An 18999-nucleotide genomic window follows, 5' to 3' on the forward strand; every position below is an offset into this window, starting at 1 on the left:
ATAAAAGGGGGGTCCATGTGATGAGGAAGGAAATAGAGAAAATCATTAGTCAACCAAAGTAATGTTGCAATTAAATTGCAACTTAAAAAAAGAATATATTCAATTAAAAAAGAACGGAGGATATTAGAAGAGTTGCTATGGGTTTCTACTAAGAGGGCGCTTGAAATGGGGGTAATAAATTAAGGGGGTAATAAAAGTCAAACTAGGTAAATTATAGTTGATTAGAGGTATTATTCTAGATAGACAAGGTGTTTATGAATGAATTAAGGTTGTAGTGACATAAGGAAAAGAGAGGGGTGGAGGAATCATTACCCTCAAAATGAGGATAATAGGTTACCTACCCTCCCCCTAGTGTAACCTATTACCCCCAAAATAAGGGTAATAGTTCCCTTTCTTCACCTATATGAATCTTCTTACAATCACATCACCATTAGCTCCCCCTCTCCTATGTTTACTTTAATTTTGCTTGGTTTGACTTTTATTACCCTTTAATTTAATACTCTCAATCCAAGCGCCCCGGAAATGTACGTATTCGCGTATTACTATATATGCAGCCTTGTTCTTCTAATAGGTAGTAAGATGTACTTGAAACTAGTATAATTCCCGTAAGTATGTTAGTTTGGCTCGTAAAATTTTCAATGCTTTCCATATTATTGTCTTTATGCTTCCTTCTGTTAACATTTTTCTAATGCCTCTTCTTTAGTGATTTGGTTGCAGTCCTATTTTTGCTATAATTGAGAGCCTTTGTAGGTATCCCCATGAGTCTAAAAGAAGAAGGATTGTATAGTTCTACACATCAAACTATTTATTCATGACATTTGGAAAAATAATTTACATTCCAACCCTGCGTAATGAAGGTTATAGCATAATTTCACTAATAGACCTTTATATCTGTTGCGTCATTAAAACACTCTCCATCAGTGATCAAGTAGGGACATCTCTAGAAGCCTAATGATAAACCATTACTATTTGGAAAAGGCGATAGCTTTTTTCCGAACATTTTAAAGTTACGTACGTGACACCTACTTAATCGATGAAGAGAGTAAATTTCTGTGGTTTATGTCGGTCTATGTTATGAGTAATCATCCTGTAGGATATAGATAAGAGAGTATGCCACACTCTGCCTCACTACTAATTTTCCATCATCCTGGACCCTATACGAAAGCTGTGATATCCTTTCTTGCATAAAGATTCTCGCTCTCTCTCCCTCCCTTTTTTTTTTTGGCTGTGGGGTGGGATGGGATGGGGGGATTCAAAGCATATCTTGAAGCATCTCATTGTTTTCACTTTTAACTTTCCTTGACAAAGAATCAAAACGTGATATATGTGGTAATGTGGTTTAGCAATGCTCCATCCTAAGGTGCCAAGTGATGTCAACCTTTCTTTTGTTTGCTACTTATTGTTAAATCAATATGTGGTGACTATTTAGCCTCCAATTCCACTTACTTCAAACATACATATTTTGCTGGAATCAACTCTTACCTCTTCTGACTTTTCTGGTCAAGTGATGCTTTGCTTTTTTATTACAATCTGAGGATTATTTTTTCCATCTGAATTCGTTTCTACCGTAACTTTTTGCCCATGCTTATGATATTTTTAGCTTGTAAGATTATGTTATGTGGTGCAATCTCAGATTTTATAGGTAGAATAAGATTTTTGTTATCCAGAAATAAAGAAAAAGGTTTCCACTTTTCATTTGGTATTCTCCATCGTACATTGTTCGGCAAAATGTACTGTTTTTTTATGTTTGTCTAATGTCTGTTCCACACGATTTGACTTGTGTTTTTAATGGTAATGAGAGTCATCATATCCATTGTTTAAGTTTTGGAATCTTGATACTGCTTTTCCAAGCAAATCTTCCTGGAGTTTTAAGATCCTTGTTTTACCTCGTTTCATCCGTGATTGAAGGAACTGGATGATGTATTTGTTCTGTGTATGAACTACTGTCTCGTCTGTTGAAATATTGCCTATGTTACTCTGATTTGGGTGCTTGTCTTGGACACGGTGTTCTAGTGTTTCTGGTTTGAAATAAAGTATCAAGTGTCGTTACCTATGTTGGAGTGTCGAAAATCTAACATAGATATATAAATATATTAGGCAATATGAAGAGTCGGAGTAACATAGTACATTACATACGTGGTCCTTTGTTCAACGAATGAACTTTCTACTGTCAGTTGTCTGTTGACAAAGATGTGTATATATAGTCGTCAGCACATATGTCAGTGAATCTTTTCATGCTACTTGGGTTTTTCTTTATGATGTCCAATTGCACACATGCACACAATCTTTCATTCATTTACTAATTGCTCTTACAGAAAGGTTCAGCGTCAGTCTCAGAAAGTTATGTTTTTGTGCAACATGGATGAGTTAGTGTTACCTTCATACCTTGTCACAAATTATTTGAATATAAGGAGGATATTTATATAATTATTAGAATATAAGAGAAAAGGTTATAAATTTTTCTATTGGTTGCAATGTTTACCTACTTGCTGTTAACATTTCTTAGGATATTTCCTTGGCAACTGTACATCAATTACTTGAATAAAAATCTGCAAAAGCTTTTAACTGCACAATTGTGATCATACAAAATTAAATTGCTATATTATTCATAATAATGCACAATTTAGGCTTTCTTAAAGCAAGAACAAAGATGAAGTCAACTTCAGCTGAATCCTGATTTTGACTTGGGACTATTATTCTCAGACTCCAATATATCTAATCCACCTGCTGTGATAATCTGATACCTGAGACAGACTAATGCTTTTAATGAATCAGGCTCATTTAGCGCGTCTCGATAATGCAAGACGTTTATAGGCTTTTCCTCCACAGATTTCTCAGAGTCCTGGTAGATTTTGTGGCTATATTGGCATGACTTCAATCATCTTTCCTAAAAATATTGCATTTTGCACCAGCAGTAGTTCGGTACTTTGGGTTTCAGGACAAAAACTAGTAGTAATAAAGTTCAATGTACATAAACTACTTATGATGAGGATCAATTATTCTTGCAGTTATCCTCTTGTTTAGAATTCTGAACAGAGAGAAAGAACACAAATTTCGAAACCTATCGTCTCTGGCAGGCTGCTGCAACTCTTTACTCGTTACATCAATAATCAATAAAATCATGAATAACTTCTCACAAATTCAACCTCCTCCTCAACACCTTCTCCTTTGTCTTTGTCTTCTTCTTCTTCTTCTTCTTCTTCATTTTCATCGATCCTTCCAACACAACATGTCTCTTCTTCTCCTTCCCCTCCTCCCTCTCCACCATCATCATCTTCAGCATCATTATCGTTGTCGTTGTCATCATCATCTTCTTCTTCATCTGGTTGAACAAAGCTTAAACGAAGCCGCCCTTCTTCCCTACTAGCTTGAAGACACTCCTGTGTAGGTATCCTAACCTCCCTTAACACAAACCTGCCATTTTCTCTGTAAGACTGAAAGGAAACAGAGGGTTTTCCTGCCTGTCCAATGTAAGCTATAGGCGGAGGGAACATCGTTGCTCCATTAACCTTTATCTTCCTGCAGTAAGAGTCACTTGAATGTCTTCTGACATGCAGTTTAGGATTTGTGTTCTGAACCTCCAACGTCAAATCCTCTACATCACCCAAGCTCTCAGAACCAAGGCCTTCAGTACACAGCTGCAGGCTGTCAGAGTTCAGAGACGAGAAACTGTCACTCTTCCGATGGTATGGTCGTGAGTATCCATCGTTGGTCGGAAACGAGGTAAGTGCACCTCCACTCTTCTCATCCTGTTGTTTGTCTATGTCAGATTTTTGTGAAACTAAGTCAATAGGAAATGCTGATGCTACTGATGTCGACGTTGGTGGTGGTGGAAAAAACGACGATGTAGGGTTGGAATGATTCTCTTTGAAATGAAGCTCACCGAAGATCTCGGTGAAGGAGTGATCAAGGGGTGGTTTGAGAGTTTTAATATGGTTCCAAGACGAAAGAGAATCGATCAAGGACGAGGCAGAGGAAGGAGAAGAGTTGTTTTCAGGTACAATCGTGTTCTCGAAGATGTGCCTTAGGCTTTTACAAGCTGCCATTGCTATTTTGCTGGAACTCTATATTTATTAATGGCTTAAAAATGGGAAGGGATTAAAGATAGAAGAGATTGAAGGGTAGCAAAGAAGGGAAGTAGTAGAGAAGATTACGTCTCACGAGATAGATGTGAATATGGGGGTTGATCTGTTCAAAGATAAAGAGGCAGGTGGGCTGATAGCAAGGCATTAACCTGTTCTTTTATTAGTTGTTTATTTTTATTATTTTTTTTTTCTATATGTTTTTTTGGGATATAAAAAATCAGAAATTGTTGCGTTGTGAGGTTGGACTTTTTGTTCTTGCAAGGAGGGGTGAGGTGGAGGGAGGATTATATGAAACAGTTTTGCATAACTCTTTCTTTTAAACTCTTGTCAAAAAATGAATACAGCAATGATATATATGGCAGTGATTGGATCTAGCAAATTGCAAGAGCTGTAAAACGCGGGGAGATATTTTGGCAAATATTGGTCATTCTTATTATTAATATCGAAGTATTGATAAATTTGTTGCTAATTTTTGCGCCCAAGAAAAAAGGATATCTATGAGAAGGGTGTGCAAAGATTATAGCTTGTGTGTGGAGGTTTTGGTTGGAACTTGGAGGAGGGGGAAGAAACTTATCTACCCTTTAAGTAGTTGCATGGGCTCACTATTTGTAGGTGAAGTAAGTAGAAAATGGGGGGGGGGGGGGGGGCAAAAGACAAAAGGTTGAGAGAATAAAGGAAGAGGAAAACTAAGGTGGATGGAAAAAAGGAGTGATTTTTTCCTACCAATTGATTTTAGCCATATGTTTCCACCTCCATAACAAATTGATAGATTTGCATGATTCGGTTACGTTGTATCACGTCTAGATTCTCTTTACAAAATATAAAAATATTACCTTTATTTTGTTTTATTGAGAATATTCCATTTGAGAATAAAAATCAATTATTGATGCTTAAATATTATAATAAACATATGTTAGATCTTGTTAAATTCATTTTAATATATAATATTAAAGTACTCGTATGTATTAATTTCTTATAATAGTATCAAGAAAAAGTAGACATTAAGAGGCAGATCAATTATTGAAAAACATAGAAAAGTCATTGTGTTGTAATAATGAAAAGTCACTTTTTTTATAAAAATTGTTTATTATAATTATGGGTAATGTTATATGTAGCCCTTAGGGCTATACATATAAGCATTAAATACACTTTTGAAAATGGTATAAAATTAGCATGACAAAAATAAACTTACGCAAATTAGTGTAGGTGTTTATATTTTTATGATTTTCTAAATTTATATGATTTTCTAGTGTAAATTTAATGTCTATATGTAGCCCTAAGGGTTATATATAGTATTTTCCTATAATTATTATCACTTAATGTAAATACAATTGCTACAAAAGTTTATATGAAAATAAAAATAAATAAAATAACTAAATAAACATCTACGTCTTTGCCAAATATGGAGCAGATTGCTTTGGACTTCAATGGATTCTACTTTTAGTGACACGTGGGTTAAAAGCTTTATTTTTCCTTTTTCATGTCTTTTTTCGTGGATGTCTCCCAAGTTTTTACTTTGTATATAAATTTTAAATGAATTACTACCTCCGTATTATATTTTTTTGTAATTTTGGGTATTATTTGTGAGATATAAAGTATTTCAAAGTTGCAAAAAAATATAAAATAGAGGTAGTACATTGTATTTTTGGGTCATGTAGAAATATTACAGTTGCATTCACCAAAGTGAAGAAGGAATATAAAAATTAAATCAAGCTAAATTTCTATATTTAAATCACTTATGAGCTCTATATATATATATTCACCCGTAAAACTAGATTTTGGTGTGATTATAAACTCATTTTAAATTTTGATACTTGATAACTTAAAAGTCCCGTTTTGTTCCCCTTATTTTATAAGCTTAGATAAGTTAATATAAATTTTGATAAATTCGGTGAAGATAAATTGCATATGGAGTATAAAGATTCACAACGAAGTCTAAAACATTTAAGTTGGATGATTAACGAGATATTAATTCGTTTGATTTTAGTAAAGGTAATTCGTTTGTAAGCATAATTCGTAACTCGAAATATATATCAATTGTCCTTTGGGTGTGGAAGAAAGTCGCTCCCCCTGAGGAATTGAAGGGTAGCTTCCATATAACGTTGCCTTTTTATCTATTTCAATTTTAGTTTTTATCAATATCTGAATACTAGATCAAGCTCGCGCGATGCATGGAAAAATATTTTACTAAATATATATTTATTTAATAAACTTTGTGAAATCGCTTACTTATTGCTTGAATATTTTATTATAAAATGAATTATTTACTTTGTTTCTCATATTTTAATAAAATTCCTAATATAAAATGATAATATTTTATCGTACAAAGTTTCATATGTGGCTGATCACTGCACACCATGTGGAGTTACTTGGTTGATCAAGGGTTACTCAATCGATCATGGGTTACTCGGACGGTCAGAGGTTACTCGGTCAGTGTTTGGGTGTGTCTCAGCCGGCCACACAAAAAACGCGCTGATTTTAGTTTTATAATTAATATAAAAAATTTCATCCAAAATAAATTGTAATTCTTTTTTTTTTTTCAATGGCTAAAATATAATATTTTCCTATGTGACGCACTAAAATTAATTCTTTTTTTTATTGGCTACAATATAACATTTTTCAATGTGACGCTCTATAATTAATCTTACGTGGCATAATCCTATTGTAGCGTTTTAAAATTATTATCCTACGTGGTGTTTTTTTTTTTTATTATAATCTTACGTAGCGCTTTAAAAAAACTAATCTTACGTGGCATAATCCTATTGTAGCGTTTTAAAATTATTAATCCTACGTGGCGGTTTTTTTTTATTATAATCTTACGTAGCGCTTTAAAAAAACTAATCTTATGTGGCTTAATCCGATTGTAGCGTTTTAAAAATATTAATCCTAATTGGCACTTTAATAATTTTTTAAAAATAAAAAATAAAAATTCTACGTGGGGCTCTAAAAATTCCGAAAAAAACTCTCCTATATATATATATATATATATATATTATATATATATATATACTAGTTTTGTACCTGTGCGATGCCCAGATGGTTGATAAAATTTTAGTATAAACTTTTTTACTTGAATGTTAAAACGGTCATATAATCCCTTTTGAAATGCAGGATATTTAGATATACGATATCATATCGCTTATTTATTAATAGTGCACTTTTTTAAAAATATATTTAATTTATCAAAAAGGATTATTCAAATAGTATAAAATAAGATATTTATGTTATTATTATTTGAAATTATTTTTATTGAATTTAAATTATTATGCTGAATTGAAAGTATTTTTACCAAACTAAAATTATTTTTATTGTTTAAAACTTATTTTTACTAATTCGTTATTAATTTTCAAATAAATTAAATATATTATAAATGAATCTTATTTTAAAGAACTTTTTAAACGAATTTTATGATGGAAATAAAACCGAGTTATAGGATATTTGTTAAATACTATGATTAATTTTGTATATATGATATATTAGAAATATATCGATAATAAAACTCTATACAACATTTTTATCTTAAAAAATTATCCAAAATCCGCTTACTATATCAGATGTGTCACAATAAAACCTATTTATCGCCTACGTAGCTCGACACTTGGCGAAAAATTAGAATGTCAAGTGTCACTGTCTCGTGACCTGGATGCGAGACCGACTTTATTTATTAGTGATATGATATGATATTAGATTCCAACCAAAATGCCTAACAAGTTTTGTTCCTATTTGAAGAGGAAATGACTGACTCTTCCCCCATCATTCTTACAAAAAATGACCAAAAAATACAATAATAATATGACGTTAACCGCATTGAAAGCGTCATCTAAATCATTTTCCCAATTATTGGTCATGTAATTCCAAATTCGCACTTGCATAACCACTAAACATGCTCTAACTTTGCATGATTTTATTTACTTTTCAATTGGCAGATTCATATTAATATTATTGATTTGTATTTTATTAATCTAATTTGTAGAATCGTAGCTATTAAGAAAAAAAGAACATAGTCTTCATTCTCAAATTAATAGGTTTTTTTTTCGAGAAAAAATTAATAGTTTTATTGGCCTTAACCATACATTTTAGAAAAGTTTTTCATAAAAAAATAATAAAAAAAATTGTGAGATTTATTTTTAGTATATTACAATGAATACATGTGTAAATAGAGAAAAGTTTTTTACAAAAAATAAATAAATAAATAAAGATTGTGAGAGATTTATTTTTAGTATATTACAATGAGTACGTGTGTAAATAGAGGTGAAAAGAGTCTTTTATTTACTAACAGAAATAGCACAATCAAATAACAAAACTTAACTTTTCAAGGTTACTCTTATAAAGTATCAAATATCTTATCAAGTCATTTTAGACTGTCAAACTATGGAAAATATGGCATTCAATATTTACACATTTCTAATATTGAGCATTTCTTATTCAATTGCTTTGTAACATCCATTAACAAAAATCTCTTGATTGTGGTTCTCATCTTTTGTCAAGACTTTCTTGTAACATTCACCTTTTTTTTCCATATCCAACAAACGAAATTTTAGCATAGTTGAATTACAATCTCTGAAAATATTAAAAGCATAATTGATCTCTTACAAAGATAAAACTATGATGAAGTGAATCGTAGTACTCGTATTAACGGAAAATTAATTCTTCCATCCCTGCTCTTGTGTAAAAACTAGAGTTTGAGAAAGACATACAAGAGTTATTCACTAAACCCAGATCAGATATACAAACTGTCATATTTCATGTAAGAATCACAATTTTCCGAAGATTTACCGTGTCTGTGACTAGCACTAGTTTACAAGAACCTGTTAGCTATCCATGCTATGTGTCACAAGAGATCAGAAAGCAAGCTAGAATACCCAGGAGAGAAGGAAGCTGGGCAAATAAGACAGTTAAAAAACATTGCAAGCAACTAAGAGTTATCCCATTTTGAATCAAAGAGCAAAAACCTAGACAAGCTGTCTAAGCAGAACTGCTTTTACCGCCAAGCTTCAACGTGCTCTATCCTTGAGCTCACACAGCTCAGATTGCTCATGGTCTTTGGCTTTTCCGTGGGTCGCACAGGAGGCCGCCCACTTAAACTTGCAGGGTCCTTCCTGACAACAATGGAGGCACTCGATTGAAAAAGAGGTCCTGTACGGATCTTTAGACTGGATTGTAACCCCTTAAAAGATTGCCAATGGAAAGGCGAATCATCAGAATCATCTCCGTCCTCGGAGTGCTTAGTATCATGGGGGCTGTCAAAAACAGGTTCATCATCAGATGAATAGTGCTCAGGCTCTGATACCTCGGTTTCTTCAAGATAATCTCCTAGGCAAGCCTGTGACGGGCTTTGATGTCCGCTCTCATCTGAAGGTCCTGCACAAGAAGGACAAGGAGGGGCTATCCTTGCGTCTTCTCTGTCTTGCAGTCTTTTGGTGATTAGGGTTTTGAGGAAGTTCATCACTTGGACAGCGTACATCAAAGCAGTTAAAGGATCTGCCATCTACATATAAAAAGCAACTCATCGGTAAAAGCCTTACAAAAAAAAAAAAAAAAAGCAAATTCACTTGCAATCCAGTATTATGCTAGAAAATTTCCATACATGATGAAATGTAGAAAGAATGAAGTAAAATTAAGCCCAAGCATGGCAATCAGACACAAACTGTAGATTACGGAGTAAAAGAAGGAAACCATAGCATGGTTACCGTGATGCATAAGAGCAATTTTATTACTCCCAATTAACCTGTAAGAAAAACTATTTGGCTTCCAATAACTTCCACAACAGATATATTCATCCAGTACATGAAGTAATAATGGCTATGACCTAACTGCAGATATTCAAGTAGTTTACACGCACATATACCAAGAAGTTCACATATTATTCATCAAAGTAATTAAAACGGAGCACAGTTTAGGCCTATGAATTACGGAGTAGTATTATCTGACATACATTCCAGAATGTAAGTGGATCAAAGCTTCTAAGTTGAACTGAAATTTTTTAAAATCATCTTTCCACAGATAAACATCAAAATCACTACATTTTACTACTCTTCAAAGTCTAAAGGGGCAGGTAGTAATTGGTATACCTGTGTCATATTTGGAGCAAACACCATAGCAATGTTGTGAGCATTCATCTTATTGTACTGTTCTTCTTGAACAACATCAGCCATCAAGTTGATGGCCCAGTCAAGCAAAGAACTCTCCGTTAAAGGAAGCAGCCTTACAAGCTCAACACAGTCATCTTCAGTCTGGCACTGCATCACATCCTCAGGTTCCAAAGGATCCAAAACGCCAGTTGGGAGTTCTCTAAACCATGCCTGGAGAAAAGAATGGAAATTAAAGTCTGCAGGAGAACTTTACTGGAAAGAGACAGTTCAAGATACTTAAAATTCAGTTTTGAGAGTATGTGAGTAACAACCATCATTAGGAGAAAATTTTTCACAGCATAACTTTATTTATAATGCTATGTCAAATCACCACCATCGTCCAAAGCAATTATAAAAAAATGTCAGTTTCATCTAGGGATTATGGACACCAAGGATAGGGTTTAAAAATATTGAACAATAGATATTCTGTTAAAATCCAATATAGCATGTCTATTCTGCACCAAAGACTAGGTGCTCAAGAAAGCTGCTAAGCAAGGTGCCAAATGTAATCGAGCTCATGTAATGGAACACATATGTAACTACATCAGATGGCTACAATGCTCTATGATTTTTACTTATTATGATATTCCAATTCCAAGCAGTTCTCTTACAAAATTCACAGACAAACAAGAACAAAATCGCTTGTCAAGGGATACCAAACTTATAGCTATACCTTGATAAGGCCAGCTAGACAATGAATATCTATGTCTTCTGGTATAATACCCCCATTTAATTGGTCTCTAACAAACTCCTCCTGAGTATTGTCCGCGGTAATTCTAAATATTCCTTCCTCCTGCAGACACAAAATTACCCTGTTAATGCCAAAATGCAAAGAGGAATAAAAGAAACACATCTAAAAGGAGTGAATCAACCCCCCCAAATGGATAATCTCCAGGATTCCAACCGACATAAAGCAAGAATTAATCCAATAATTTCATTAGGATTTATGACTAGTAAAGGATGATAGAATTTCCATAAAATATACAAGAGATAGCATACACCTGCAAGCCTCCTTGAGCATAGAGACGCCTTTGCATCAATATAAGTATTGTTGGCACACAATTGCCTCTAGTGTCATACGAGAGTTGCATGGATTCCGTGGAAACGCCAAAAACTGATGTACTGCACATGTAAATGAATCCAGATTAAGAGAAAGTTAAAAATACAATGCAGCACATATATATATAACATAAAACTTGTTAATCAAGACAATTATGCTAAGTACTAGAAAATATGATCTATATGAAAAAAAAAAAAAAATGTAGAATGAGATAGTGTCTGAGACTTACATAGATGAAAAAGGAGCCATATTAGATCAGTACTCCAACCATAATAATCTTGCTTTTTAGTAACAATAACTGACCTCGAAAAAAGATTATGTAAAAGAAATCTATGATCATGGATTAATAGCTTTAGATTTGCCTCAGTTGTGATTCAGGTATAATCATGGAAAAATATGAAATGTATATCCTTATTGGAAAATCAAATTTAAACCTGTACATCTCTAATCCTTCAATATTGGAATGCCCTCCTCCCTGGTTTTTAAAGTGGTTGACTATTGTCTATTATCACAAATTCACGACAAAGTGCATAGTGTATATTATACTCATCAGATAGATTATATGCAATATTCTATACTGTTATACACAAACATTACTGATGACCCTCTATAGATAGCGGAGTATATTGCGATGTGTACAGAAAATTGCCATTGACCCTCTACAGATGACTATGTAGCAAGAACAAAGTCAGGATAAAGGCATAAAAATTGCATGATTTTGCTTCGGAATTTTGTTCATGAAACCAAAAATTCAGCTCCGGATGCATCTAATGCTCATGTCCTCCGTCCTCGTCACATTACACCCAAAAATAAAAACAAAAAATACAACTTTACACCCTACAATCATCAAATCACAGATAACATCCCCATTTATCCCAGAACAAAGATACTTTTTAGAAACAACGAGCCGCCGAGCCCTCACATTATCCACCATCAACAAAAACCCATTTTTACATAATGCACCAAAAATTAATCCAAAATCAACCAAAAATAACAAAACAAATGTACCTTGCTTTAGCAAAACCCCAACTCACACAATACATGAATTACAAAACACCCACATCAAATTATCTAAAAAAAATCAACCAAAACAACAAATGTACCTTGGTTTAGCAACATCCTATCTCACATAATGCATAATTACAGAACACCCACATCAAATTATGCATTTATACCAACAAAATCATAAAAATTAACCAAAAAAGCAAATGTACCTTGCACTAGGAGCCCTTCTAGGAACTTCAGGCTCAAATTCAACAGGCAAACCTAAGAAGCCATTAAACCTATCAAATGTGACATGAGCCACGTGGCGGACATTGGTAGGCCAACCAATATCCATACCAGAAGAAAGATGATCTTCCCTCTCAGTGCTGCAACCAATCAAAGACTTCCTAAACAAAGCTACAAGAAGAGCCAGGAAGGAAAGCTCTTCCCTTTCTTTCTCTCTCTTCTTCAAACTTTCACTTCTCTCTCTAAAACTTGAATTTGAACCACTATCACAATCACAATCACAATCAACCCCACTATTTCTTCTTCTATCTACAGAACTTGAGCTTGAATTTAAATTAGGGTTTTGATTCTGATTAAAAGGCTGGAAAAATGTATCAGAAGGGGTACTTCCTGAAGATGATGAAAAATGAGACGGAGAATGTAATACTTCTGTCATTTGTGTCAATAAATCAAATGGGTATCCAAAATATTCCCAAAAAATTCAAAAAAAAATCAAGAATTTTGCCAGAATTTTTCAAAGATCAAATTTTTTTAATGGGGTTTTTGAAAAGGATGGAAATTGAGAGTGGGATTGAAAGAATAAGTATAATGAGGACGTGGGAAACATAAAGAAGAAAATTTTGGGTGAATTTCTACAGCTCTGCAAAAGAGCGTTGAACAAGCAGAGGAGAGAGAAAGTGAGAGAGATGATGAACAAGTTTATTTTTTGAGGGGTTGTTTGTTGTTGTTTGAGTATTAAATTTGAGTTAAAATTAATCATTTATTGAGACAGTTTTTTGGGCAGTTTAGCATTAATACATAATTTAGGTGGACCACTTTTCATAATTTTTCTACCATTTTCCTATTTTATGGGAATGTGTTTGTTCTTCAAAAATACAAGTATGTGTCTTCCCTCCAAAACGTGTTGTTGTCTATATTTGGAGAATTTGGGGTTCATATTTACATGTGTTTGGAAAAGAAATCTGCTATAATATGTGCATTCAATCGATTTTTCATTTACGATATATATTTATGTTGACAACTAGATTCGTAAAATTTGGAAATTCTAACATACATATATAAGAGTATCTATTGAAGTAAAGACTCTGTAAGTTTTCGTCACAAGATCAAATTTAACGGTTCCAAACAAAATGTAACGTTTTAAAAAAAAAAATCTCGTATTATTGCTAGTTTATATATGAATTATAAAGTTTTACGCTAGAAAAAAACCCAACTCATATGTGACCTTCTAATGTACTTTGATCCAGGATTTAATGTGCATGGACACAATAACGCAGGAATCACATTCAACTAAACTTGAACTGTACTCCATCTAGTGACTCCAATTAACGTCTGTCGTTATATCACTCCAAAGCTAGGGTTTTACAGCCCACATTTAAAACCTTAACTCATAATTTTTCTATTAAAGGCCATATGTTGGTATATTTATTTTACTTGTATTAACAATCAAATGCCTTAACCCCAACTTTATCTTACTTTCCATTGTTACAATATACTTTGTACTCCGTATCACCCTTTTTGCCTTCCACATCATTGTACCCCACTCCTTGCAAATTCAAAATAACAAGGCAAAGTGAAACTATATACTACAGTTTTACCCATGAACATACTAATAATTTATTAGGCTGCATACCATTACCTAAATTTATATAAACTCACTAAACATTGTTATAACTTATTTTAGTTGTAAATTTAAGTAACCTTTTGACCATCAGCGAAATTTATTTTACTAGACTATTTTTTTAATTTTTATTTTTAAAGTGAAAATAAAATGAATTGACGATACCTTATTCTCCCACCGATTATGTAGAAGGACTTTCTAGTTGGTAGCATAGCACATACAATTAACAATGATACAATCACAAATCATGTGTTGTGTGCTATATTTGTGTTACTAGGTGGTCTATCGAGTAATATAAATCGAAGGGAACTTGAAAACATGTCACTCTACTCTAGTCTCTTACTATCATCAGATTCATCACGCATGCATGTAACACGCTATCATTACACGAGGAGACTAAGATCTAATTATAAAAAGAAAATTAGGTCATCATGATTCAAAAGCAAAAATCATACCACCTTAGAAATTTTAATGTTTTTCAACTACTATATGGTTTTATAATTGGCTATGGTTTAGCTAAATATGGAACATCATTATTATGTTGCCACTATACCTTTATATTTTGACTAAGCCATGAGATTACACTAATTAAAGAAGCAAATTAAAGAATAATTATAATTTACACTTTATTAATTGGTCATTAGTACCAAAAGACGTAAAGATCTAAAAATGTCACTTTCATGTAATCCGTCAAAAATAAAAACAACAATGTGTAACAATATATCATGTCACATGCCTATAAGCTAACTGTATCTTACCCACCACTATCAAGATTGATGAAGCGAAGTCAATGGTTTTCCCTTTCTTACTTCTTCAATATTTGAAAATTTAAATTAAAGGTGTATTACTTGGTATCTAATTTGTCCAAGTTGATCTTCCAAGATTAATAGATTATGTAAGAAGTCAAATAACAGTGTATTTTATATTCATTTTGAAGTCCTTGTATTCTTAATTTACTAAAGTACAGCATATAATTACTTGGGAACACCATTAGGGAATTTAGGGATAATAGTTATGCGACTTTGAGTCAAGGCTTTCACATTTTTTGGGGATCAAGGAAGGAAATAAATAATGTTGTACATTTGAAGAATTGTAGCTATAACATACTAGATTATATGGAGTATAAATAAACTAATTGAGGTGTAGAGTCATTTGAGATACAATACTTTAACATTAGTGTCAGTTTTAATATTTACTTCAATTTAATACGAAGTAGTATATATGAAAATTTTATTATAAAGATTAAAGTTAACATGAAAATTGAGAGGGCGGTAACCAATTTAAAACATATGAACAAATTTCATGATATAACTTTTTTGATCGAAATTCGAGACATTTTCTATCTCATGATATGATTCCGTCTCATACACTCATCTACAAATGACTTGTTAACAAAATGTTTACAAAGACCACATAATTACATACACAAATAACACAAGTACACAAACTCATAAGTTATGAAAATCTTAAGTGCGCCTTGTTTCCTTTGGGCCTTTGGTTGACAAATATGAAATGGACCATAAAAGAAAAAAGAAGATACAAAAAACCAACAAAAAAATTCAGTCTAACCCAAAACCCATTTTTTTTTTTTTGTCAACCCAAAACTAAGGAGTAAAATTTTACTAGACAAACAATTGCAAGCGAGACTCATTCTCTTGATCAATGACATCAAGCATAACAGGATCAATGATGATGCGGCTATCCACGTGGACCTTAAACTTAGGGGCCCACATAATCATCTTTGCCCAACCACAAATATCCACCTCAGCATGAATTGCCATTGCTCTTTTCGTAACATCCCCAATAAACCGCTTTGCATGATGGGCCAACTCCTGCCCATTAAGCCGGGCCTGAAGTCGCAACAACTGACAAGAATTGGGCGGTTGTGATCCAGCTGGAACATGGGACGAGCCCAAATAAGACCCATCATAGTAAATCGAAAGTGACGTGGCGGAGTAGCGGACAGGTAGGATGTTCGGGTTAGTAACGTGTATAGTGAGGATGAGGTCCGCATCAAGGCGCGGGAGCTTTTTTTTATCATTAAGCTCCTCGTTCGAATACGAATGTCCCTCATTGATCGAGTTTTTTGAATTTTAATTGTAGCGCCGTGAGGCTTACAAGCCGAAAGCTGGGTACTTTCGGCTTGATGAAGAAAAAAGTGGTGGCGGTCGTGGCTCCTATGAGAGCCGAGGTCCAACTCCAATTTACTTTTTTGCCCATGGTGTAGTCGCTACCATGGGCAGAAAAAGTTATTTTGGTAAAAAAGATGAAATTATGGATGTTGGAGGATTGAATTGAGGGGAGGAGAGAGATAATGGGGTCAAATTGGGTTGATTGTTAGAGAATTAGGCTATTTAGTGATTGCTGAGTCCCAACGAGTCAAGTAGATATAGTATGTATGACAAATAGATGAAAAGTTGTTGGGTCAATTTGTAATTTGTCATTTCCCAATTTTTCATATTTTTGGAGTGCGCAATTTGTTTGCAGGAAAAAAAGGGTAAAAAGTTGCGTTGTTAATGTTAGGCGTTTTCCCATACTATTTGAATAAGGAAGTGGAGTTATCAGTTATGGTAGGACTACAAGTCTATAACGGCTTTTTTTTTTATTTGGGTCCTAAATTGGTCACAATGTGAACTTGTGAAGAGCCGAAAAGGTCTTTATTATACCCCATTAGGCATTTAGGCCATTACACATAAAACATGTGTAAATTTTGTTACTTCTTTTTTGTGTTAGATGGCTTGTACCAACCGTCCAGGCGTCCACTTTGTTTTCCCATTGGAGCATGGTTTAGTGACTTGACGAGTACAACTCAAGTTAGTTTCTCAAGAGAGTATTGATTTGAGTTTTGGATTGATACTTCAAAATGTTTCACTTTGCATATTTAAAACATTAAATGCATATGTCAAAAAAAAAAAAAAAAAAAAAAAAAAAATCTTCTAATGATTTTGTAACTCGAATTCGAGCAATAATCAATAGTAGCCCCGTAAAACTGGAGACCCTATCAAACGCAAATAACACCCTGTCTTTCAAAGGAGCTCGAAAAACCTTTTCTTTCGAAGGAGATCAAAAAACCCTATCTTTCGAAGGAGATAAACCTTTTCTTTCGAGGGAGACATTATTTTAACCTAAGAATTAAAAAAACCTTAAAAGAAACAACGATTGGGGCTTTCCAACGGTGAAATCCGATGGAAGCCCCTTCAAAATTTACAATGGAGGCTAAAGTTTAGGAGAGAGAAAGGAGGCTAGGTTTTTTTTTTTGGTCCCGTATGTTAATGTGATTATTCTTGATTTACATAATTTTGTGAAAATCTGTATGGTATATCTTTTATACTTCTATGTAGTTTATTAATATTTTTTTTTTTTGAAACCACACAAACGTACTCAAAATATTAAGAAGAAATACGGTCCATGAGTACATACGGAGCAATATCTTGGGGACAATGATTTTCCCAAATTTGCTCGACACCGAAAGGAATAATCTTAGCAAGGGAGTGGGCAACACAATTCTCATCCCGTCTCACATGAGACCACATTATGGAATTAAAGCAAGTACATAAAGAAATAATGTCTCCAAGCACAGTATCAATTTCAGTTGCATGCTTGACATTCTTTGACAGGAGATCGATCAATAATTTGCAATCTGACTCAAGGATGACGTCCACGAACCGTGATCCTTCCCAAGCCTGATAGCATGAAGAAGTGCTTTGGTTTTGGCCACCTCAAGTGCCCAAAACTCTTTCCATCTTCTGGTGGCAGCAAATAGTGTTAGATGATTTAGAGAGTATGAGAGAATTGTGATCATTTGATTTATTTCGGATGATTTAGAGAGTTAGAATAGAGCGCCCGCGCCAATGTTTAGCGCGCCCGCGCAATGCTTGCGTGGCCCGCGACAAAACCGCGTAAAAATCGCGCCAACTCTCTGGAAAAATGCAAAATTCTGGCAGAATTGGGTAGGCGTGCCCGCGCGGCCTGGTGGCGCGCCCGCGCTGCTTCCTTTTCTGCCGTTTTTGCGGTTATTTTCTCGACTTTTAATAGTTTTCATTTTTATCGAAAGTATACAGGATTTCATTATTACAGAATTCTTCCTTACTTTTCTCCACATTTTCTCTCAAACTTCTTGCAAACTTTTGTGAGAAAAATTCTTGAAATTTAGCCAACTTTGTGAATTGTTCATTGTATTTCGTTTCTAGTGCTAAGAGCGAAATTGACTGTCAATTGTATCTCAAAGAGGATTTCCGGTTTAACCCAAGCACCGTGTGGGGGAAATAAACCTCTTTAGGAAAGTGTATACACGCCTCTGACAATGTATCAAGGTTTGAGACTCACGTGGTCATCGATATTCTCATGTTCATGCTTGGTTTAGTCTGCTTGGAGGAAAGGCAAGTTTGATTCTTGACACTAGTGTAGTCTTTGTAATTTTTCAGTAATTTCATTGACAATTTTAATACTTGATTGTAATACATTATTTAGTATTTGATATTTACATTTATATTGTAATCATATATTTTAGGATTTGTTCCCACACATTGTTTAAGTGATTTTCTTGATTGAAATCGCTGTAAATCCCAACAAATAGAACATGGCCCTCGTGATCTCTGGCAATAATACCAGCCCCAACACAGCCCTCGTCAGCAAGCGAAGCATCAACATTGAGCTTTACCACGCCTTCAAAAGGAGCAATCCAACGCTTGGAGCTGCTTGGAGCTCGATGTTTAATTGGGGAATAAATACGGGCAACATATTTGTTGAAGTCTTCAACATATCTACTTACTCGAGAGACAATTACAAAATTTGGTGTGCATCGGTCTTCAAAAACCTTTCCATTTCTCTCTCCCCGAATACACCACGCAAGTAACATGCCTCTCTGCCTCG

The 18999-nt window shown here is 33.9% G+C and overlaps 2 protein-coding genes across 2 annotated transcripts; both read right to left on the minus strand.

Annotated features, from left to right (window-relative positions):
• Positions 1–2579: 2579 nt before the first annotated feature.
• Positions 2580–4717, minus strand: LOC110684633 (protein FANTASTIC FOUR 1-like). Its single transcript, XM_021861065.1, has one exon. It carries the CDS (start codon positions 4044–4046, stop codon positions 3120–3122), a length of 927 nt encoding a protein of 308 aa, XP_021716757.1. The 5' UTR covers positions 4047–4717; the 3' UTR covers positions 2580–3119.
• A 3974-nt stretch (positions 4718–8691) lies between these two features.
• On the minus strand, positions 8692–13385 carry LOC110684632 (rho GTPase-activating protein 5-like). Its single transcript, XM_021861064.1, has 5 exons — positions 12491–13385; positions 11218–11338; positions 10890–11009; positions 10157–10387; positions 8692–9573 (listed from the first exon to the last, which is right to left on the minus strand). Exons 1-5 carry the CDS (start codon positions 12940–12942, stop codon positions 9067–9069), a joined length of 1431 nt encoding a protein of 476 aa, XP_021716756.1. The 5' UTR covers positions 12943–13385; the 3' UTR covers positions 8692–9066.
• Between the last annotated feature and the right edge of the window lie 5614 nt (positions 13386–18999).

The sequence above is a fragment of the Chenopodium quinoa genome, unplaced genomic scaffold, assembly GCF_001683475.1.
Source record: "Chenopodium quinoa cultivar QQ74 unplaced genomic scaffold, ASM168347v1, whole genome shotgun sequence".
Lineage (NCBI taxonomy): Eukaryota > Viridiplantae > Streptophyta > Magnoliopsida > Caryophyllales > Amaranthaceae > Chenopodium > Chenopodium quinoa.